Below are 15,948 nucleotides of genomic sequence, written 5' to 3'. Positions count from 1 at the left end.
ATTTATCAGACTCTGCACAAACATTGCCTTTATGTAAGAAAATCTTTCCTGTGTCCTCAACAAAAAAACTTTGGTCAAGAACATGTAAACAAGCCTGATGGATACTGGGAAATCCTGTAGACTGATAAACTAAAATACAATTTATGACCTTTGTAAAACTTCATTTCCATATATGAACTGTAACATGTAACATGCCTAAAGCTGAAAAAAAAAAACATAACTCTTTACTGGTATAAATGTAAGCAAATGCAGAAAATATAAACAAACACAGTACTAACTGGGTTGGTTAGTACTTTGATTCAAATGATCCCAAATAGCAACAAAATAATGCTCCATTCATTTTGTTGTTTTTTTATTCATTTTTGCTTGTGTAAAATAACATAAAATAGCAACATTCAAATTACGCATTAAGAGGTATTGTAAAAATCATTAAAGAACTTAACAATAAAAACACGTGTGAAAAATAAAAGCTATTTATCAATTATTTACAATAGATATATAAAAATATGAGATGAATATGAATAAATACTGACTACTGCAGAATTCAGCGGACTGTAACTGTGTTGTGTTTGTCAGAGTCAATATGTAAAGCTGTTTTCCCTTTGTACATTTTTCTGTGTGGCTCAAGTGCAATGCTAAATCAAATGTGTATAAAATAGGTCAATGTATTAGGATAGTAAGTGTTAAAGATAAATCAGTAATAGTGCTCTAAACAAACTGAAGCATCACTGAGGGAATTTCAGAAACAACTGCTGATGTGTATTGCATGTCTTAATATACTAGAACAATTTCCTAACTGTATTCATCCTTATAAAGGGTTTTATGCAACATAAAAAATACTAATAAAGTTTGTTGTGATGGCCCACTATAGTTTATGTATTAACGAGAACAGTGTTTAAAGTGCCCTTATTTACCTTTGAATGTTGCTAAACTGCTGTAGTTGGAATGGGTAGGGCTAAACTGAAATAGGAGAAGATATGTAAATGTGTTAAAGTCATTACTGTTTTAGAGAACCAAACTGTTTTCACCGACTGGAGGAGTGAATGATAGAGTTCAGATTTCAGACCTGAAGAAACGTAAACTGTCCATCATAAATAGATTGATTACAGTATATATTATATTATAATATAGAGTATAAGCAGCAGCATATGCCACTCCTTGCTTGATGACCGACCAACTGATTAAACCAGTGGGATCAGGTTTTGCTGATGGTTGTACAGGATAAATACCTGCAGCCACACCTGTCCTTTGCAGGTAAGATTGGACACTTCATATAGAATATGCAATTTACACTAGGTTTTACAGTGGACCATCACAACAAGCTGTTAAAACAGTGCTTAGAAGCAGCTCGAGCGCCCCCCTCAGGCAGACTCGTTCATAGCAATAGGTGACTGGCTCTCAGGCTCGGCCCCAGGCTCAGAGGGTTTGAGACCCTCAGAGTCTCTGGGGCTCCCCAGCAGCTCCACACTGTGGCAGTTTAATGGAGAGCTGATATCTGAGGATCGATCCACAGCCTTCTCCGTCGGGGGCTGCAGGGTGGGGGCCAGCGGCAGATTCAGCATACAAAACATGTTACCCAGTCTACGAGACACCTGCAGAAACAACAACAAACATACAAAGTACAATAAACAATAGCAACTGAACATTGTCAGTTACATAGTAAGTGTATTATTATTATGAATAATATATTTATGTGAGGCCATGTACACTATAGACATGTTGGTGTGGTAACATTTGAGTAATGTCTTAAACTAAACTAATATAAGCAGATCAGAAACAGTAAGAATTCTGTTATATTGTATCTATATTATTTTACATTGTCATTGATGCAAACCATTGCTAAATCAATATTTTATTTAATATACAGAAATGTTACAGTTCTGTATTTCTTCTGCCAAATGAAATGTAATGTAATGTACATACAGGTTCTAGCGCCCTAAAAAATAAACACGAACTAGTGTAATGTTAGGTAAATTACAGGTGGAAACTTTTAGTTTTTAATATTTCAATGCAAGCAGATGTTTTTTATCTAGTGTATCACCTTGGGATGCTTCAAGTACCATATGAAAAATATGAAAACGTTTGGGCACCCCTATTAATCTTAATAATTAATAATTTAGTTCTAAATATTTGGGTGTTTGCAACAGCCATTTCAGTTTGATATATCTAATAACTGATGGACACAGTAATATTTCAGGATTGAAATGAGGTTTATTGTACTAACAGAAAATGTGCAATATGCATTAAACCAAAAATGTACTGGTGCAAAAGTATGGGCACCCTTATCATTGTATTGATTTAAATACTCCTAACTACTTTTTACTGACTTACTGAAGCACAAAATTGGTTTGTTAACCTCATTGAGCTTTGAACTTTATAGCCAGGTGTATCCAATCATGAGAAAAGGTATTTAAGGTGGCCAATTGCAAGTTGTTCTCCTATTTGAATATCCTCTGAAGAGTGGCATCATGGGCTCATCAAAACAACTCTCAAATGATCTAAAAACAAAGATTGTTCAACATAGTTGTTCAGGGGAAAGATACAAAAAGTCTCAGAGATTTAACCTGAAAGAAGCCATTTCTGCAAGCATGCCACAAACAGAAAAAACTGAGGTGTGCTTTTGTAGAAATGGCTTGTTTCGCATCACTCTCCCATACAGCTTCTTCTTGTGCAAAGTGCGCTGTATTGTTGACCGATGCACAGTGACACCATCTGCAGCAAGATGATGCTGCAGCTCTTTGGAAGAGGTCTGTGGATTGTCCTTGATTGTTCTCACCTTCTTCTTCTCTGCATTTCTGATATTTTTTTGGCCTGCCACTTCTGGGCTTAACAAGAACTGTCCCTGTGGTCTTCCATTTCCTTACTATGTTCCTCACAGTGGAAACTGACAGGTTAAATCTCTGAGACAACTTTTTTTATTCTTCTCCTGAACAACTATGTTGAACAATCTTTGTTTTTAGATTACTTGAGAGTTGTTTTGATGAGCCCATGATTCAGTGGAGATTCAAATAGGAGAACAACTTGCAATTGGCCACCTTAAATACCTTTTCTCATGATTGGATACACCTGGCTATGATGTTCAAAGCTCAATGAGGTTACCAAACCAATTTTGTGCTTCAGTAAGTCAGTAAAAAGTAGTTAGGAGTATTCAAATCAATAAAATGATAAGGGTGCCCATACTTTTGCACCGGTCAATTTTTGGTTTAATGCATATTGCACATTTTCTGTTAGTACAATAAAGCTCATTTAAATCCTGAAATATTACTGTGCCCATCAGTTATTAGATATATCAAACTGAAATGGCTGTTGCAAACACCCAATATTATATAATATATAAAAACTTTTTCATATATATATATCACATACAGACATACTAAATGACTTTGAGTCTTACAGTGGAGTTACAGTACTGTAGTGAGTGTGTACCTGTGATCGTATCTTTAGCGCTGGACCCAGTTTTAGCCCCAGTGTGTCTAGCAGGTGATCTTCTGTCAGCAGTGGCAGTGTCTCCCCATCGATCATGTGGTCCTTAAATGTCTACATATAACAAGAAGCAACAAAATGAGGAGAAATTTCTGAGTACAGTAAAATAATAAATGTATAAAAAAATTCAGAGTGTGTGTGCTGATGCTAACCTGAGCATATTCAGAACAGCTTGGAATGTCATTGATGAAGTTGTAAACATCATCGACCGTCCACTTACGAAGATCATCCACCGAAGACATCTCTTCACCATTCAGAAACACGTTCGTGGGTCCTGAGTGGGCCAGCAGGCAAGAAAGCAAAAAATCAGAGTTTAGCTAACAAGTAATGAAATCTTATGGTAGTAATTATTATTTGGTTTTAATTTTGTGTTCATCATGTTAAGGTGTGCATAGCTAAAGGCTGTGACAACCTGCACTGAATTGTAGGGGTTAAGCGATCGAGTTACTCGATTAAAAAAAATATTAAGTAATTTTCTGTGCCTCGAGGATTCATTTATTTAATTTAAAAACTCAGAGCACGGTATTTCGCACTTAGCGTTACGTCACCCACAAACAGGAAGAAGGAGGAGAAGGCGGAGGTCTAATGTGTGTGGTTAGTTTATTAGGACAGAGACAAGTTCTTGACTTAATACAGGCTTTATGTAATCAGTAAACACAGCGCTGTGCAGTTAAGAATATAAACATGTTAAATACATGTTAATGCATGTTAAAGTAGGCTAAGCTTAAGTTAGTTTGGCCGGAAACCATATGCTTAATTTTTTCATCTACAAGTACATTTGGCCAGTAAGACAAAAGCAGATTTTCAGACACTTTGTGTGGTGAAAAAGGAAAGTGTGTGTCTCTTGGTTGATGGATAAAATATCAGTTTACTACTCTCTTAGGTCTTACTGCACTGTGTCAGTTAGTCTTAGTCTTAGTCAATTAATTATCCAAAAAAGGAAACCAATTGGTAATTCATTATTAAGTGAAATGTCTTGTTTTCTCTTGTGTATTTTTAATTGCTTATTAAGCAAGCAAATATGTTTTATTACTCGATTCATCAAAACGATTTTTCAGTAGAGTACTCGATTACTAAAATAATCAATAGCTGCAGCCCTGCTGAACTGTAGTCTATGTTCCAGATACCAGTGATTTAGAGACAGTTTGAGGAGAGTGTTGGTTGATTCAGACATGCAGTTTCTACATGCTAACAGTTTGTTATCGGGTTGTTGGCAACATTTGTCTTGTAGTCTTGAGTGCATACCAGGGGGCAGGAGTCCGTTGCCTGGCAGTGGGAACATGTAGGGGAAGCCTGAGAGCGGTGCAGCTGCGGACGGGTACAGGAACTTCTCCTGGAAGGCCGAGCAGGGGTTGGAAATGTCCTTCTCGCTGCTGCTGGGGTTACAGTTTGGGCCTTCAGCACACACCTCCTGTCCACTAATGCATGGCTTCCGAAGACCCTGCTCTCCATCTTTGTAACTCTTCCTGCCCGCACTAGTGGACAGATCCACATCTATCTTCGTCTGGTGGGGTTTGCTGTGGGCACAAAGTGTCCTTTATTTAGTTTCATGAATTTCATTTCCATTACCATAGTAACCACTTTACAGCAATACCTGGAATAATACCTGGAACAATGCAGCAACCATTTTACACCGTTTTACAACCAATAAGAAACACCCAGTAATTCAGAACAATTTAATTTAATTTAATAAACTGTATGTAAATAGCACTTTTCACAAAGCAGCTTTTCAGTGATATAGTTATGAGCCTCTTTTGAGTAATCCAATGGAGACGATTGCAGGTAAAATATCCTCAGATCAAGAGAAAGAATCCTTTAAAGGAACCACACTAAGGACAACCTAGTGGTCTACAACAGTAAAAGCCTGTGGTGGAAACGTGTCCTATGACTTTTTCCATGTAGCATGGACTCATCTGTTTACCTCTGGCTGGCACTGCCCTCTCCACTCAGTTCTCCTTTGATCTCTGGCTCCTTGTCCTCTCCCGAAGCGCCCCCTGGACTCTGCTCCACACTCTTCTCCTCTGATTGGCTTTTTACACAGGCCGGGTTGACCTCTGACCCCTTGTGGTTGGCAGTTCTGCGGCCAGCTCTCCGACCCCTCTCCCGCTGAAGCGTGCTGATTGGTGGATATGGGCTGCTGGACATGAGCAGGCTGTTTGCCTGAAGGTCATCCAGTGTCGGGCGGTGCACAAACACTTCGTGCCCATCGGGAAGACGCTGGCGCCCTCTGAAGGCCATAGGGTTGGGTGGAAGGCCCTGGTACATCATGGGGTTTTCCATTCCCATAAGACCTTTCTGGTGGGCATTCTCCAGCTCCTTCTGATGGAGGATTGCATTCATCTCCATCCTAAACACAAAACAAACACACAGTGTAAACCGGCTTGAACCACAGAGGACAGTGAGTTAATAAAAAAAGTAAAAAAAAATTAAAAAAAAGTGGCGAGTGAGTGAAAGCACAAGGAAGGATATTTCCAATAAAGTGTCCAGTCTTGTCACAATATTTGTGTGAAACAAGGCACAGGTTTGAAGTAAGATTACCTGGCGATATTCTGCTTGTGGATAAGCTCTTGTCGCCTAGCAACAGTCTCCATGGATTCAGTGGGAAGAAACCCATAACCCCCTGCGTCATGAAAAACACAAGTTTTAGAGAAATGTTGGTAAACAGTCTTCATTTCTCTTTATTTTGTTGTGTGTGTAAAAGGTCACACACCTGTTCCAGGGAATCCTCTGCCTGGGATGACATTGGAGTGTGTGGGTAGAGGCGGTCCCAAATGGGCGCCGATGTGCATCTGCCGAGCCTCAGATGAAACCATCTCAGCAGGGGGCACCAGCTCTCTACATAGACATTAACGTGACAGGTTTATACCAAAATGCAGTAGATCAACCAAGACTTTTACATTGGAACTATGAGACTTACAAAGCTAACAAGTAAGCTTATTACCTATAACACCCAAAAAATAATAGATTATTTTAGATCATCCATTATAGACACCTCAGCTGATATTCAACACTCAACTGCATAAATGCAACTTACACTCAGCTCTAATCTGAAGTCTTAGATTAAAGTCTTAGATTAAGGTTAAACATTAAACGTAGAGTTCAGTTGCGTTTAATAGACATTATTGGACATTATAGACATTATAGACACTTATTCCCCACCAAAATTGCACTGGAGCTATGAGAATAATGCAGACTTCTCAAGTCTCCCGGAAGTTGCAGGAGTCTACCGCACATATTAATAACGGCTCCCTGATGCCCGCTAGTGAGTGAACACAAATGTGCACTATGGTGACACAGACTTTTTACCCCAATCGTGTGTGTGAACCAGAGCGAGAGAGAAAGAGAGAGAGAGGGGTGATGTGTCCAAGTGCAGGTCCAGGGGTACCTCCCTGGGATGTCTGATAATGTAGCCAAAAAGCAATGTGAGAACTGGAGTTTTAAGGCTAATATAGCTATGAAACTTTTGTAGGTCAAAAATAAAGAAATCTTACATCCCACTGATTAGTATTTGAACTATTAGCCTAATGTGACTAACAAGAAATGAAACCTTTCACCCCAACTATTAGCAACTGAGCTATGACACTAATGAGGTAAACAAATAATGGAATCTTATACCACCAATTACCACTGGAGCTAGTATGCTATACTGTTATTAATGTAGCTAGCAAGTATTGAAAACTTATTCCTCACCAATTAGCTAACATCACCAATGGTGCTAACATCATGTGTGATAACTGCTAGTCTTTTCTACAGTAAAGCAGAACCCCACCTGTCCATGAAGCGCGGCTCAAACTGAGTAGGAACCGTCTGCAGCCTTTGCTGCCCCTGAGCGAGGATCTGAGGGGCCATAGCCATCTGGTTCCTCATCATCAGCTCCTGCCTCTGTCTCAGCTCTGCTAACACACACACACACACACACTGCAGTCAGTATACACATACTGTACACGCATGTGTGCAGTTATACAGTGTCTCTCTGATTTGTGTATCTAGGCCAACAAGTGTTGTCAATTCTAATGCGTTAATGTATTTGATTAATCTGGAAACTTTAACATGTTGTTTTAAAAAAAAACACAGATGACCCATTTTGCCAAGTTTGGGCCTATCTACTTCTCAAATATCTGCTCTTTTTATAGAGCCTGGTTATCGGTAGCATCTTTCAGTAGCATATTTTTTAGTAACGATGACAACACAGCGGCACAACTGTTAAATATAAAGTGTAGATTTTTTTTTTTTCTCACAATTGTCCCACCTATTCAGCTGCTACTCGGCTGTATATCCCCCATTATTGGTGATGCCACAACACAAGGAAGGTGAAGACTAGCACATGCCTCCTCCGACAAGTAAAGTCTCCCACCACCTCTTTTCCAGCTGCTTTGATTTAGCATTGCCTAGTAGCATCACAGAGCTTTCGGAGGAAAGCACAGCAACAGGTTCTGATACATCATCTCTCAGACACCTGATCGACATCACCCTAAGAGTGATTAGTGGAAAGAATACCATCTACCCAGCAGGGCTCCAGCAGCTGATGGCAAGATGCATGACCAGGATTCGAATCAGCATCTCGCGATCATAGTGGCAGCGCGTTAGACCGCTGGACCACTTGGTAGATACGTTTTAATCTGAAATATGGTTTGCATCTCATAGCTAACTACACTTTCTGTTGCTCCCTCCTCATCTTGTTCTTCTTTTACTCTTACTAACAGTTTATTTGCCATAATTTAAACGTTTTAAATCATGATTAATCTCAGAATATTGTTTTGATTTATACATTTATTTTAATGTGTGTGACACCACTTATATAATACAAAGTTTGACATTAGTAATGGAACTGTAATGATATGTTGTTCTATATGGTTGCAGTGGTGATGTAATAAGGTTGTTATGGTATTCCAGGTGGTTTCCATGTCATTGATTAATGGTTGCTAGGCAGGTAGTGCCAGACGCTATGCGACATCTAATCATTAGGTTTGTGGTGACTGAATGTGTGTGTGCGTGTGTGTAGTCTCACCTCCAGCTGACATTCCGTTGACCAATCTGTACCAGTGCTTCTCATCCAGAGTGCCCTGATCTCCTAAAGCCGTCATCTTCCTCAGCTGCTCCCGTGGGGTCATCACACACTGACCTCTGAGACACACACACAAGTTTGGTGAAGAATTCAGTGGTCATATGATTCTGGTTTAAAGTGAGCTGAAGTGTTGCTGTCTAGAATTAAACACATTCCAGTTTTGCTAATTCCTACAAAACAATTTGAACTTTTTTGAATTATTTTTTGAATTATTTGATCACATTATTTCAATATTCTGTGTTGTTCCAAGTGGTTACAATAAGGTTGCAAGACAGTTGCTATGTTGTTTTACGTAGTTCCTAGGGTGTTGCTAAGATGTTGCTATGATGTCTTAGTTGCTATGTAGTTGTTAGATGGTTACATTGGAGTTACTAACCGGTTGCTATGATAAACAAGATTGTTGCTATTTTGTTTCTAGGCAATATTCATTATTGTAAGTCGCTTTGGACAAAAGTGTCTGCCCAATGTAATGTTACATTAATCTATGTTATTCCATGTGGTTGCTAGGGTGTTGCTAAGATGTGGTTATGGTGTCTTCCAATGGTGGTTGCAATGTGATTGCTAGTTGCACTATGCAGTTGCTAAACAGTTGACTGTTGCTAAAGTGTTGTTATAGTATTTCCAGTAGTTGCTTTGCAGTTATGGTAATTCCATCAGAAGTGCTTTTGAGTGTTAAGGTGTTTAAGCAGCAGCACCTCTCCACCTTGCCACTGCAAGTGTGTGTGTGCAGTTTATGTGTGTGTGTTACCCCTAAAGTTCCTCCACCTCGACCCGTCTAATCTGGCCTGCTTTAATCCTCCTGTTAGTCCAGCAGCAGTCTGCCCACAGCATCTGCTGACCTGTGTGTGCGTGTGTGTGTGTGTCCGGCCTGCTGTCCACTAACCCAGCTAACTCCCCTATCCCCTCCAGGCTATAGTCCAGCCCCCCGGCCCCCCCCAGGATCCTATTAGCTAAGTCCTGACTATACAGCACTTTAACGGGATGTGGAGGTGGTAATCCCTCAGTTTAGCGTTTTACCCTCAGCAAACCTGGCCTGTAAGCACAGCACACAATACACCCTGAGCGCTAAGCTCATTAGCCTCCATTAGCCCCAGAGATGTCCCCGAAACACCTCGGGGGCTGCAAGCGCTTTACAGAAGCGCTTTACAGTGGGTGGGATGTGTCACACAGGGGGTGATGAACACTACAGACGCTTTTTTGCATTACTGCACTCCAAAATGACCACACCAAATTACAAGATTGCCACATTTTTGCTAAGTTTAGTTTCACTATTTCTTTACTAATATCAACATAAAAAAACATTACATAATATTTGTACAAAATGTATTGTTAAATTGTATTGATTATTATATAATATACAGTATATAATCAGTTTAGTGTATTTAAATATACATTGCCAAAAAGTGCCAAAACGAGCTTATAAATAAATTAAAGTTGGCTATAATTTAAAGCTTTCAGATTTTGCACCATTGGACCATTGTTACTCCTCTTACTACAATTTCCAGCATGCAAGACAACACACAAATGTATCACACAGCCATTGGGAATCCCTGCTATCCTAACCACTGAGATATAGGCAAATAAATACAACCGAGCAACTAATTACATCTTTTTCTCAAATAGCTTAGAAAAACCCTATAAGCAAGCAGATACTATGTCTTCTGCACATAATCATCAATCATACGTTACATTAAGTGATAGTTTAAAACAATCGTTTTCATTTTATATGAAATTCTATTTAATCTATTCTGTTATTTTATATGTAATACACTGAAACAAATGATTGGAACTGATTAATTCAGAGTGGGTCAGAATTGTTCACAGTGGTGGGGAATGGAATCAGAGAATGGAATTCTTAAACTTCTTAGTAGAAAGTTATTATATCCAATCATTACAAATGCACTGTCTGACGGGTCTGAAATATGTTTGTAAAATGTGCAATATGCAAGATGTGATTCAGCAAAAAATTGTCCCCACAGAAAATGTATATTATTAAAGTGGGTAATAAAGTTTATAATATTATTTCATAGTTTACTATCATTTATTTCACATAAAACTCAAAAGACATATTTAGGTCCACTTGTAAGTTAAGACAGAAATTAAAATGACTGGTTTTATAATCATGCGGAGATTCTCCCAGCTAACAGAGAACGTTATGAGAATGCTTAGAAACGTTTTTAAAAAGGTTTCAGAAACATTAGCCTGTAGTGTTCCAGGATTATTGTTCCAGGAATGCTGCTATTATAATGTTTCTCAGATTTTACATTATGGAAAGGTTAAAAGTAACATTCTCAAAACTGAAAATTAAACAGTGACAAAGTCATCAAAAATACCATTCAGAAGACTTGACTGATTGTAGGTTATAACGGCTTTAGACACCTCAGAAATACAGAAAAAATTGTTAGCTAGGTTTATCCATTCATCACCACTGTAAAGAAATCCAATGCTCCAACCAAAACAGATTCCCACACTTTCAGTGCTATTAAAGAGACGAGTAGTTTACTAAGTAGCAAGAGAAATACAAGAGAATTTGGACATTTTTTTTATTATTAACATGATGAGCCTAAATCTGTTTAAAGCTCTGTACACAGATAAACAAAGTTCTGAATTAAAGATAGGTCAAGTATTGTGTTGTTCATTAAATAATTTTAGAAACATTAGAAACCAGATTTTTCGTACTATAATTCGCCCTTAAAATAAGTCAAGTAGTGAAGCCTCTCCGCTAAAGTGCAGCAATATACAGGAGTTGCAGTTTAGTTCTCCAGCTGCACTGCTGGAGCAGCATTAGCATTAGCCGCTACCTCTTTTGACGTTCAGAGGTATGTATTATCGGCCTGTAGACTGCTTCTAACCTGGCTAGCACTGCTGGGCACCATTAGCTTTAGCCGCTAACCACGCTAATAGCTACCTCTTTCACCATTCAGAGGTGAGTATATCGGACTGTAGCCTGCTCGCTTACTGTGTCTCTTACCAAAACAGTCAGGGTTTTCAGGACGATATATTGTCCCAGAAATTATAGCAATAAACGATAATATTGTCATTTTAAAGCGCCACTATTAAAAAAGCTTTTTCCTGCTTTAAGACAGTGTGCCACAGTAATAATATACTAGCATAATAATACACCAGTTTACAGTTAAACTAACTTTTTTCTATTAAGAGCAGACATTGGGCTTCCAATATAAAAATATTTTAATATCCTAAATAAATAAAACAAATAAAGTACAACCACCCTGAGACTCTGTGGGTTCTGAGAAAACTGCACTAAATATTAAACAGACCTTTATACAAAATATAAAGTAACAACAAAAATATTTTTTTTTTAACTCTGCTCACTCTCCCTGCTGCATACGCTCTGCCTGCACTTATTTTCCTAACCGATAGATGTCGCTGTCTGACAGATTCATCGAGAGCCGGCGAGAGAACTGCGCAGTGCGAGCTCCACGCAGAAACCAGCGGCTGTTATCAACGTCGGCAAAAATTATTGCAATTTAAAAAAATATCGTACGATAAGTCGATAACATAGTTATCGCGACAGGCCTAGCCGCTAATAGTGGCTAACTTTCTGTAAATAATAAAACGCGCATTACTTACTCAAATAAACAGTTTTCTGATTAGAAATCTGTGTAAATCAACATCCAGCGCTCGTCTGACTTTAAAAGAAAACTTTATTTATAGTTACAGTGCACCTAATAGAGTAATACAACACATGGAACATAAGCAAAAAATCACAGCATTCCATGCCTTTAACTATCACCTACTGCTGCTCATGTTGCTCAATAACAAGACTTGCATTCTGCATTCTGTTCCACATTCATCAGTAAGCTATGATGTTTACAGTAAAATGCATTGTGGAGGATAATATGCTCTCAAAATCATGTTAAAATTCGACTTCATTCAGAGAATGGCCAACATACTTAATAGTAAATAGAAAGTCTCTACAATTGACCAGTCAACATTGAATGAATAATTTAACTCATTAATAATGCATATCATTTTGGTGGAACTGTCCGTCAACTCTAATAATCAATTGTTACTGGAATAGTAATCCAATTTGTCTGAGCCAAATCCGAGCAGTCGGTAGTGGCTGGTGTGCTATGAGGCGCTGCAGTGCTGCAGATATCAGGCAGTAAAGTCCAGCAGTAAGGCCGAAGATGTCCGCTGCACTTTCTGGCAGTGAGTGTAACAACTGAAGCCATATCCAAGTCCCTGGATTTGCCTGCAGCTAATCTTATTAAAGGAATGAATTAAAGGGAAAATTGCTGACGACTTACATTGGGCCGTACATTAGAGGAGGTCATAATTAGAGAAGATAATAATCATCGTCTGCTCCAGTGGAGGCCCTCGCTATGATAATCGCATAAGACTGGCCTCTTTATTCAGGTGTCGGACACACATGACAGACTCTGAGTAACACCCTGAGAAGCCTGGGTGCTAATTAAGGACGGAAATTCAAAGCCATAATAAACCTGTTTATTTGGTATGATTAGCTTTTTTCAATTTCCTGTTTAGTTTATTTTCCATTTTCCAACAAAAAAATTAACTTATTAACTGATTTTTTCAATTTAATAATTATATTTTTAATTATTGCACTCACACCCATTTTTATTTTATTTATGTGTATATTGTGTCACATATGTTATTTATATGTAAATTATGTTTGTGTTTTCTAAGTAAATTATACATAAATAAGAAACAAATCATTATTCTCTGGAAAGCCATCCAAATATGGTCATATAATCTATAAGTAAATAATTAGTTGTGCGTATAAAGTGCCAAAATGATGAGAAACTGAAATCATTTTACCCTTAAACATTTCTGTCTATTACATACAGAAATTTTGAGTTTTTTTATCATATTAGTAAAGTTTTGTGCACAGAAACCTGTGCCCAGACAGGCAGTGTACTACAATTACTACTCACACTCATTCATTGTTATTGTTATTATCAGTGGTAAATTAGTAATAAGTACGCATCATGTTTCTGTAGACATCTTCAGAGATATTTGTGGAATCACCAGCTGATGTACTCACAGATAATAATAACTGCAACACTTCTCAGACAAGCTCTAACTCTGAAGCGGATGCAGGAACAGAGAAATCGCATCTGAGATGGAGGTTCATAGACTATTTATATAATGTATACTAAGCATCTGTAACCAGAACTCGTGATTACACAATTTGGAACATCATCTGTTCTAAAAGCTTGTACCTCTAAAACTGCAACTTCACAAGAGAAGGAAAAACATTTTTCTTACAAATTTTTGTACAATATAAAATGATGTGCTACAAATAAATAGCCCTTTCTGATACAACTACAATGCAGATAAACTGATGAAAATTAGCTTATGGACCTCCAAACTCATCTTCTTAAGTATGAACAGAATTACCTTCCAGTTAACAACATTACATGATGTTTATGACCTAAGTGTGTGTAAACGTCATATTAAATACTTATTGTGCCAAAGGGTGTTCCAATAGTTCTTAATGTTAGTCGATATGTCACTGTAAGGCAATGTAACAAATCTTTTTGATTCATTAAAAAGTCAAACATGCACTTTTTAAAGACCTCAAGTACTGTTTTCCCTGATTGGAAAGATTGTCCAGGGTTTCCAGGAAGTTTGGGAACCCTGATTATTTAAATGCATTTTTGCATTTTGCAAGTAATAATACAAATTCATTAATATCTAATTCACACAATTTGCCTGTAATTTAAAAAAACACAAGTGCACACATCAACAACTCTCAACAACAAAATCTCCTATTACTTACAGACACTGAGGTGGAATAGGCTAATCCTTACAATCTGCACTTTTTCACACACTTAGTTCTCTTAGTTCCAAGTCAGAAACAGCTCTACAGAATATTAGAGGAGGGTGTTATGAGGACTCAACACCACAGGGGCACATAAGCAAGAGCAAGTAAATGAGCAATGCTTTGTAAAAGCTCCAAAATATACCACAAGTTGTTCAGTTTCACCATAAAGCTGATCAAGAGCCTGAAAGAAGTATAAAGCAGAAGGGTCAAACTCTCTACTCACCTTTGCTTCTGTGCCTGATGATGGGATTGGTCTTCTTCACAGAGCAAACTGCACCAACTTTAAACAAAATAAACCCCAACAGAATGCACAGAGTTCACACTGCACTGAAATCCACAAAACCCTGTTTACACTGCACCTTGGGCCTCCTTCAGTCCGTCCCTGAGGAGCTCCTGGCCCTCGGTGCCAGATACCTGCCTTAACTAAAAAAGACCTTTAAATACAGATTGAATTTATCTCCATTAGCTGGCCTTATCTCGCTGCCTAAGCCCTGGCTGCACTGACATCACGCTCAGCGATCTGCGTCCAACTGCGAGAGGGACGCTGCTCTGAAATGTAATTAAGAGCACTGCCTAAGCATGCGGGATAAACCTCTTTCAACATTTACCTCACTAATCCCCTGTTAGCGCCCTAAGGCCGCGGGTAAGACACCTAAACGCTCAGACCCCCCTTCCAACAGCCAGTTTCAAATGCCTTGGACTTGCTTTTGGGCCAAAAACTCAAACATTCCCCCCATATTTTAGGCCCTATTTATGATTTGAGACTTATGTCACCTCAGAACCAGCTGCAGTGAATACGTTCCCCTGTAGAACGAGTGTTTGTATTGGGATGATCTTCTCAGACGGGTTAATCTGACAGTTAGTGCTCACCACCCGCTTACAGCCCAATCTGCACTACCTAGACTTATATTTTTAATACTGAGGGGATAAGGGGAATTAGTCTAAGGGGTAAGTGTGGACACAGGCAGGTGGGATAGGGGTGTTTGGGTGCTTTTTTAGCTTTTTAAGCATTTTTACCTCAAAATCAGACACTTGCATCAGTAGCAGCCGTCCCCCACTGGGATAAGCAGGCCTAGGGTCATTACACACCTATTTTACTGATTATAACTGTGTCCAGCCATACAGCCCAGACACACACATATTCAGGTAAGTTGTTTAAAAATTTTGTTTCAAATCTAGTTTTACACCTCAACAGACAAACATTGCAGAATGTTGCTAACACAATATAGCCAATATGTTTCAGATAACACAAAAAAAAAATCTAATTGTGTCAGGAACTGACCCTGTGAATTAGTTCATAGCTGTTGGTTGAAAATCGTAATTTGTAGGAAATCACATTTTTAAAACCTAGTGACTTTAAGAAGATTATATTAGTATTTGTTTACCTCCCCATTACTGACAAGTACAGAATTCCTCTTCAGTCAATTAAATTAAAAGCTATATAAATGACTTTTTTATTTACCAGTTTATATGACACTGTAATTTTACCAGTGTTCGTTGTGAATAATGGTTTACTAACTATTTTTAACTATTTGTACAGACTGTCTTAATCGATGGTTGACAGTCACATGCATAGCGTCACCAAAGC

General features: G+C 38.3%; 1 protein-coding gene across 2 annotated transcripts; it reads right to left on the bottom strand.

Moving 5' to 3' along the window:
• Positions 1-339: 339 nt before the first annotated feature.
• On the bottom strand, positions 340-15,185 carry samd7 (sterile alpha motif domain containing 7). Of its 2 annotated transcripts, none has more exons than XM_015601595.3 (10): positions 14,584-15,185; positions 8,492-8,607; positions 7,253-7,379; positions 6,194-6,318; positions 6,022-6,103; positions 5,405-5,830; positions 4,729-5,000; positions 3,636-3,757; positions 3,427-3,537; positions 340-1,592 (listed from the first exon to the last, which is right to left on the bottom strand). In XM_015601595.3, exons 2-10 carry the CDS (start codon positions 8,592-8,594, stop codon positions 1,362-1,364), a joined length of 1,599 nt encoding a protein of 532 aa, XP_015457081.3. In that variant the 5' UTR covers positions 8,595-8,607; positions 14,584-15,185; the 3' UTR covers positions 340-1,361. The 2 variants fall into 2 exon arrangements, with proteins under 2 accessions (XP_015457081.3, XP_007234427.3); XM_007234365.4 differs by having other exon boundaries at positions 342-1,592; positions 7,253-7,376; positions 14,584-15,161.
• Positions 15,186-15,948: the final 763 nt, after the last annotated feature.

This window comes from Astyanax mexicanus, chromosome 8 (genome assembly GCF_023375975.1).
Source record: "Astyanax mexicanus isolate ESR-SI-001 chromosome 8, AstMex3_surface, whole genome shotgun sequence".
Lineage (NCBI taxonomy): Eukaryota > Metazoa > Chordata > Actinopteri > Characiformes > Acestrorhamphidae > Astyanax > Astyanax mexicanus.
This window is presented reverse-complemented; position numbering and strand designations above follow the sequence as displayed.